This window comes from Aphis gossypii, chromosome 3, assembly GCF_020184175.1.
Source record: "Aphis gossypii isolate Hap1 chromosome 3, ASM2018417v2, whole genome shotgun sequence".
Taxonomy (NCBI): Eukaryota; Metazoa; Arthropoda; class Insecta; order Hemiptera; family Aphididae; genus Aphis; species Aphis gossypii.
In genome coordinates this window covers 26594218-26603084 of record NC_065532.1, presented here as the reverse complement: position 1 = coordinate 26603084, position 8867 = coordinate 26594218, and the positions used below count along the sequence as shown (strand labels likewise).

The 8867-nt window shown below is 24.8% G+C and overlaps 1 protein-coding gene across 1 annotated transcript; it reads left to right on the top strand.

The window, feature by feature from the left end:
* LOC114125006 (dyslexia-associated protein KIAA0319) lies at window positions 1–7981 on the top strand. The gene is made up of 17 exons (XM_027988481.2): window positions 1–610; window positions 688–809; window positions 1559–1701; window positions 2249–2495; window positions 2561–2693; window positions 2757–2948; window positions 3019–3250; window positions 4226–4454; window positions 4522–4669; window positions 4748–4859; window positions 4924–5072; window positions 5188–5378; window positions 5458–5557; window positions 5629–5946; window positions 6207–6308; window positions 6899–7063; window positions 7122–7981. The coding sequence occupies exons 1-17, from the start codon at window positions 472–474 to the stop codon at window positions 7268–7270; spliced, it is 2871 nt and encodes a 956-aa protein (XP_027844282.2). The 5' UTR covers window positions 1–471; the 3' UTR covers window positions 7271–7981.
* Window positions 7982–8867: the final 886 nt, after the last annotated feature.

Genomic DNA, 8867 nt, shown 5'->3' with positions numbered 1-8867 from the left:
AGAATTCTTTATTATCTATGGTTACCAGAACTATAATGTATTTAGTATGCTATTAAAAAAATAGTATCTCAAATTCTCATAGTTATTAATTATTATATTTAGTAGTTTATTACAATATGCTAATTTAGTATTTACCGTCAGGGTCAGACGTCAGTGGTTAGTCTCAGACTAAGTAGTAAGTCGTCACATTCGTCTCAGACCTCGATCGACAGTCATTACTGGTCAGTCACTCGACAATCGATACTAGTGAAATACATTCCATTATTGTGAATTTAGAATGTTATTTTGTGATGAAATTTTAAAAAATATGTGTTTAAAGTGGTGGTTATAATTTTTTTTTCTATCAATAGCTCTCGTCATCATGTCTTAATGTTATAATGTTAACATTGCAAAAAAAAAACTTATGTCATTCTGTAATTTAGTAAGGAACTAGTTCCATATTGTTTAAAGATTTTACAAACAACAGTTAAAATGAAGTCTTCGCAGAGTATTTTATTCGGTATACTTCTTGTGCTTGTTTGTTGTCGTGGTTATTATGCAAGTGTGCGTGATCGCAAGGATTTATGTCCAAAAATCTACCCTTGGGTATTCCTTGGCTATAGACCATTAAGTAAATATTTTTTTATTAAATAAACAAAGTATTGGATGAGGTAGGTTAGTGTGAGTGCTAAATGATGAATGTTTCAGGTAAAGAAGAAGCTGGTCTTTATATAAAAATTTCAAACGTCACATTGAATGGATGTATCATGAAATGTTGTGAATCTGATAATTGTAACGTGGTTTTCATGAACAAGAATGATTGTTATACGGTAACTATTTCATTTACATAATATTATGATTATATACACTGTTGAATAAACAAGCTTTTAATTAAAAATTAGAGTTTAAATACATTCTTATGTTATTTTGTCTTAATATTAATGTGATTTAATTAAATTTTAATATATATGTATACCTAACTAAAAATGTAGATAATAATTAGTACATAGATATATTAAAACAAAAAATATTTCTTTTGATAGTATTTTGTAATAAACATTAACTTACTTTGGTACACTATAATTTTAATGATTAGTAAATTTATATAATTGTGTTAATTTTAAATTTACATAATATGCTTTTTTTACTGATAAATAAAATAACTTAAATTTTTAATATCAATATGTGTATCCATGGATGTAATTATGAAAAAACTATTTTATTGTTTTAACATATCTAAATTTTCAGTGCTTTTTTCAATTCCTATTAGTGATAGTTGAACCAATTACATAAACACCTTTAGTTAACTCAGTGAGATTAATTCTAGACTCATAGAAAACAAAAAAAAACTTAATTGAAATGTACACTCTACAGACCACAGTAATGATAAGTTAAAATATATGGTATAAATTGAATATATTAAAATTTTTGAAAAACATTTCTCTTGTATATAGTTTTGTTCCATATTTTTACTATTATTCAATATTACTTTGTATGTTTTAGCGATAATTTTTTATTTAATACTTGTATTAAAATTATTTTGTAAATGTTTACGTGTATTAATTTATTTTTATATTAGCTGTCATGTAAATCAAATGATGACTGTTTACCAGTTTATGCTAAAGAACACGTATTGGATTTCAAAATGATTTTAGTAGCTCCTCTTTCACCTGCTAATTATTGGACTGACATATTGGAAAGCAATCGTTTCTCAGAGCCTGAGTAAATATAAATTTACATTTTTACTAGGTGATACTTTTTTTAAAGAAAACTAAGTAGTTTGAAAAATATTAAATTGTGAACTAACAATTTATGGTGTACCCCTCTGTCATATTACTGCTCATCCAAACTTTACATATAAATATATAATTAAAAAATTTTACTTTAAAATAGCCAAAATACGTTGATTATATTTTCATAAAAATATTATGCACTTATTTGTAAAAAAAATTGTTCAGATTTTTTATATTACAAATAGTGGGCTATTTTACTTTTCAAGTTGCATTTAATATAAAGTACGTTTTATTTAAATTAATTAACTGAATGTACATTTTTTTCCCAAAAATGTTGTTTTGTACTTAACCTACTAATTACTAATTTAAATAGATACAAAAAATATATTTTTTTAAATGTTAATATATTTTTTGATAATAAGTGTTTAGTCATTTAATATTAAAAGAATCACCTAGTATATATACCAATTCAATTTATACATACTAATTTATTATTTATGTTTAATTTTAATATAAGTGTAATGTTTCTATTTAAGGGATGCCAAAGTAGTATATTCCTTAGATAAAATATGCGAAGTGAACAATGATTGTACAGATAATGAACAATGTGACCCTCAAATTGGTATTTGTGTTTGTTCTGAGGGATATGAATTAGATGAGACTAAGAAATTCTGTTATTCAAATACTGGTAATTTGGGATTAGGATCAAATACATCTGGTTATGATGTAGATGATATAAATAATGCTATACCAGAACAACAACAATTTGACAGTTTAAAAAAAGTAAAAAGAAACAATTAATTAATTTTTATTGCAATATTTATTTTTAAAAAATTAAAAATTTTCAGGTATCAGTTGAAAGTGAATCCCAAAAACCACCTGAAATCAAACATTTAGTTGTTTCAGTGTTGTCAAAAACTGTACGATTACCAGAAAATGAAGCTACACTTTCTGCTTATACAGTACCAGCAGATGACACAGGTATAATATACTGTTTATTGTTATGAAATTTTCATTATAGTTTTTAACTCAATAATGATTCAGGTCATAGTTATCAATATGAATGGTCACTAATTTCAAAAACTCAGGGCTCTGGACAAACTGTATCAATGAATGATCAGAATGGAAGCACATTAAAACTTTCTAATCTAGTTGAAGGTCTATATACCTTCAAGGTAACTGTTACTGGTACAGGTGCTTTTGGAGAAACTCAAGCTAATGTCACAGTATTACTACGTAAGTCTTATAAATTTTTTTTAAAAATATATTTCATTAGCATATTTTATATTGAAATTCCTATTTAAAGCTCAAAGAATTAATACACCACCAAAAGCTGTAATATTACCATCGTCCTTGGTGGTAAAGTTACCCAATACAGTAGCAGTGCTGGATGGTTCGAGTAGTCGTGATGATACTGGTATTGTGCATTGGCGTTGGGAGTTACAGAAAGGTCAATTAGGATATAGACCTCATTTACCCCCTGATACTCCAACTTTACAGCTAAATGATCTACAAATTCCTGGAAACTATACATTCAAGTAAATAGTATCTTTATTAATTGTTTTAGATTTTAATCTAGTATGTGCTTTTAAAATCAATAAATGCATTGGTTTTACAAGCATATTTTTCTATGAATATTATTACTTTTAAAAACATCATTAAAGGTTTATTGTAGTACTTAAAATGATTGAAAATAATATTTTGATAATACTTAGAAAAAGTGATTTATTTTATTTTTTCAGTAGTTTTTTTCTACATATTAATAAGAAATTACTGAAAGATAATGTATAATGTTTAAAAAAATTCAGAAAATTTAATTATAAATGTGCTTTTCTAGAGTATGAATATTTATTTTACTGAAGCTTTCAAATTTATAATGATTTATCAGTGATAGTGTAAGTTTATCAATATTAATTTTCTAGTTGTAACAAAATTGTATTTTTTAAAAACAAATATTTATTTTATATTAATAACATTTTTAAGATTTTGAAAAATTTTGAAGAGATTAAAATATTAAATTAACATCATAAAAAATTTAATTTAATTTAAAATTAAATTTGACATAAGTACTTTACTAAATAATTAATTCGTTATTATTGTCTAATCAGTAGTAATCACGATAACCTAAAATTTAACTACTTTAATATTTATTATTTCTTTAAAAAATTAGGATCAAGATTAGGATATATATTTTTTTTCATTTGTTTATAATACAATTTATCTTGTATAGTTTTGAGAGGTTTAAAGAAAAAAGATTTATCTCTAGTAAATATGTGACTTATTTAATTTTACTTGAGATTCATATTTTATAAATTAATTTGAATAAGGTTAGTTTTTTGAATGTGGTGAATATTGATTTTATTAAGCTTAGTAATCTTAATAATTAATAATTAATATTGTTATTGTTACTATATTAAATATACTATTGCATTGAGCCATCTACAGTATGTTTACTAATAAAATACTGTTAGAATAAATCATTATATTTATGTATTTTTTAAATTTAATTTAAGATTGACTGTTATGGATGCATGGAATGCCACTGACTCAACTACAGCTAATATTACTGTTATGCGAGTACCTGACTATCCACCAGAGGCAAATGCTGGACAAGATATGGTTGTTTATTTACCAGTAAAAAATGTGACCTTAAATGGGAGTCTAAGCACAGATGATCATGGCATTGTTGCATGGGAGTGGACTAAAAGTTCTTCAGATCAAAATAAAGCTGTCGATATTCAAGTAATTAAAAATAAAAATATTATAATTTAAATTCACTATGTCTAATTTATATTTAAAAACCCTTTAGGATACACGTACACCATATCCCAGGCTATCTAATTTAGAAGAAGGATTGTACACATTTGTATTAAGGGTGACAGATAATGCAAATCAAACTTCAAGTCCATCAGAAGTTCATGTTTTTGTCAAACCACCAACTAATAAACCTCCTGTTGGTATGTTCATTCATACTTTTATGTATATGTATTTGACTTAATACAATTATTACATATATAATTATATTTGTTATTTAGCCATTGCCGGTAAAAATTTAACATTATCATTGCCTCAAACTTGGGCATTGCTTGATGGTTCAAAAAGTAGCGATGATATTGGAATAGAAAAATGGAAATGGTATCAAATTAGGTACAAAGAAAACTTTTTTTATATTTTTTAATGTATTCATTTAATATAATTCAATTTATTACAGTGGTCCATCAAATGTGCATTTTGATAACGACAATGCATCTAAAACAAATGTTACTGAGTTGACTAAAGGTGTTTATGTAATTGGTTTAACTGTTACTGACGGAAATGGAAATAATGCTTCAGACATTGTTAAAATTACAGTGTATCAAAGTAAGATAATGTTTAATATAAAATACTATGAATTGAATCTTCTTTAAATATTTTTAACACAATAATTTATTGAATTACATTTTCAATTGTCTAATATTAACTATTCATTTTTCAGACAAAAATACTCCACCTAAAGCTAACGCTGGCGGAGATAAGACAATTGTATTACCAGTTAGTGCTATTATTCTTAATGGCTCATTGTCATGGGATGATTTAGCAATTGTAAAATGGGACTGGATTCGTGAACCAAATTCTTTAGCTGCCGGAAACATAATTTTAAATTCAGATCATTTACCAGTTTTAATTGTGTGTATATTATATTCACCTAATATTTTAAACTTAATTAAAACTTTTTATGAGTTGTTTTAAAATTGTCTTCGATTAGGTAACAAACATTGTTGAAGGGCGATATGTATTTCGTTTAAAAGTTACTGATGATCAAGGAGCGTCCAGTGAAGATATAGTTTCAGTTAATGTCAAGCCTGGTATAATAGTTAACAGATCTTTAATTGGTCCATCATGAATATTTATTTAATATTTTTGCATTTATTTTCAGATCCTATTGCAAAATCTATTGTATGTTTAACACTTTACATTGAAGCAAGCCGACTAACACAAAAACAAGCAGATGAAGTAAAATTAAAATTAGGCATGTTATTGCCAACTGGTAGTCAATTAAAGGTTAGAAAATGGACAGAAGAACAAAATTCTAAAAGGGCCCAGTTACATTTTTTTGTTAATGACAATAAAAATAAAACACTCCCAGGACCAGATGTAGTTTCTATGTTAAAATCTAAACTCAAACAAGATTCTTCACTTTTACAACTATCAGTTGACAATATTCAAACTACAGTTTGTCAAAATAATTGTTCAGGTTTGTGCATAAAGTACTTTTTTTTTAACAGTTCTTAATTCTTATTACCAATGGTGTAGTTATAATTTTGCTCGTATCTTCATTGAAATTCCTATAAATTTGTTAAAAATATATTAAATTTTGTAGATATTGTCTCATACAACGCATCACCATTGGTAATTTGTACAGTGCTAATGTAAAAATGTAAACATAAAAGAATTAAAAATATTTCTAAGTATATTTTAAATTTTTATTTTGATTGTTACTTATATTTTATATAGGCCATGGAATCTGTGAAGAAGAAACACGAATATGTGTTTGTGAAGCATTTTGGATGCACAATTTGTACAGAGCTTTATTTGGAGATGGCGAATCCAACTGTGGTAAATTTAAACATACAATTTTATTATTTGTTTTTCTTAAAGATGTCATGTTTTCTTAAAATATTTTATTTTTATATTATTATTACTATTTAATTGTTTTTATTTAAATAATATTTAGGTTGTATTGAATTATACATAGGACAAAATTAAATGGTAAATTATAATATTAATAAATTATTTCTTAAAATACATTTGTCAAACAATATACTCTTGAGACAAAATTAAGTAATCTTCAAAGATTTTATGTTAAAAAATACACTGAGTTGTAATGTACTACTTTATTACGTTTGTTATAGTTTTGCATTGTTTTCAATGCAACTATTTTGTCTTATAAACGTGTCTTTATGATATAATATATTTCAACAAGGTAGTATTTCAATACCTTGAGTTATTCAAGTATACTTAGCTATTTAAATTTATTTATTATTATATGTATTCTGAGCTTAAATTTGTGTGTGCTTAATATATTCTTTAAATCTATAAAAATATTAAATTAAAATAGAAATATCATTGTTATTATTTATAGGGTATTGATTATGTACTATTATTTGAATTGTAAATGTATAATTTTTTTTTTTTTTTTTGTATAGAATGGAGTATTGTATATGTGGTCATCATATTAGTTGCTATGTTTGTAACTACAGTATTTTGTTTTTGGAGTATTGCTTGCTTCTGCAATCGCATCTGTACTACTAAACAAAAAATAAAAAAATACAAGCTGGTTGGAGTTGATGATGATAATCATACAATGAAAAGTTAGTCTTATGATTTATTATTATTATTATTACTTAAATAATTTGGTTGTATTTTTAGGTTCAATGTCACACTTGGAATTATCTGACACAGATTCGGATTCTGACGTACTATTAGACGTGAGAAAGGCTAAATTGAACCAGAACAGTATGTCAAACAAATTGTTAAATGTGTCTCGATACAAGAAAAATAAGAGAGTTAATGCTTGAATTGCTAAAAAATGCTATTCTAAATTTTTAACTATTAACAGATCTTCGGAACATCAATAGCTTCTCATACAGTTATATAATATAATATGAGCTTTATTCATAAAAAAAAACTAAAAATGAAAAATTATTTTTAAAGTTTATGAAAAAAAATTATTTATTTGATGAACTGATGATATTTTTCACACATATTTCTTATATTAATTTAAATTATTTGAATATTATATTTTAAACAAAACCTTTATATAGAGTATTCTGATGTATACCATTTTTTTCTAGTCATGCTTGTTTTATTTTATTGCAAAGTTTATTGGACAAAAAGTAAAACAATTTTCACAACTATTAAATATTGTGTTTTTAATTGTTATTATTATTGCTAGCACGGCTATAATTTATTATATTATAGAATTTATTAGTATAATATTAATGAACAGTAAAAATAAATTAATGATATTGATTAAAAAATTAGAAAGAAAGTTGATATATTACAACATTAGTTACAGTTATTTCTTAGTTAAACAATTAATAAACTTATAATATTATTTTATATGTTTAAATTCCTAATTACAAGCCTTTATGATTAATTCTAATTATTTTATTATATGTAATAATAATTATTATTATCAATTACAATTTGTATGAAAAAGTTCCTTGAATATAATGATAATTATTCATATTGGTTTAGATACCATAATAAAAAACATTGTCTACTTATTTTTTTATACTATTTTAAAGATTCTGTTAAAATAACCTATGGGCTATGACGTATGAAGAATATTGTAATGCTTTTTTTAGAAATATTCATCGAAATTTTCGCTAGCTTAAAATATAATTTTTAATAAGCATTTAAAGTTAGGATTTTTACGAAATTTATAAAATTTTGTTTTTGTATCTTACATTTGAAAATTTAATACAAGATTCTTCATAAGGTCAACTATATCTATGTAAAAACAAAATACAGGGTCAATGATCACGATCGTTTGAAGTTTAAATATTTGCAATATTTGAATTGATCTGTAAATTAACTATTTCTCCTCAAACGATTGTTGATTATTGTGAACTAAAATTTGTTGTGTTGTAGGTAAGTTTTTAGATGGAGACAACACATACGTCCTCTTAATAAGACGCCACACCCGCATGTGTTGTCTCTGTCTTGCATACATACCTACATATTATGCGTGTATATCAAATTGCATATTAGTGATCTTTTCAATCTTAAATCATTTACGATTACCAATATTTCAGTACAACAAAATAAAATCGTTTTGTTCAAAAGCTGTAATCACCTATTGCGTGTATATTCATGATTTTATACCCTTATAATTTTAGTGTTTTGTGAATCAAGTCCCTTTTTACACCTTAACATATAGTACATGTCTATTATAATTTGTGTATAGCAGTGGTTTTTTAACTTTTATTATAGGTACAAGGCACACCGTAAACTTAAAAAAATGTTCACGGCACACTGACTTTTTTTTTAGACGAATAAAATTGTTTTCAATTAATTATTAATTTATTTTCTTATATCACAATTCAATGCAATCGGTAATTTATGGGAAAACCGCGGCACCCAGTTTGAAAATCACTGGTGTATATGTAT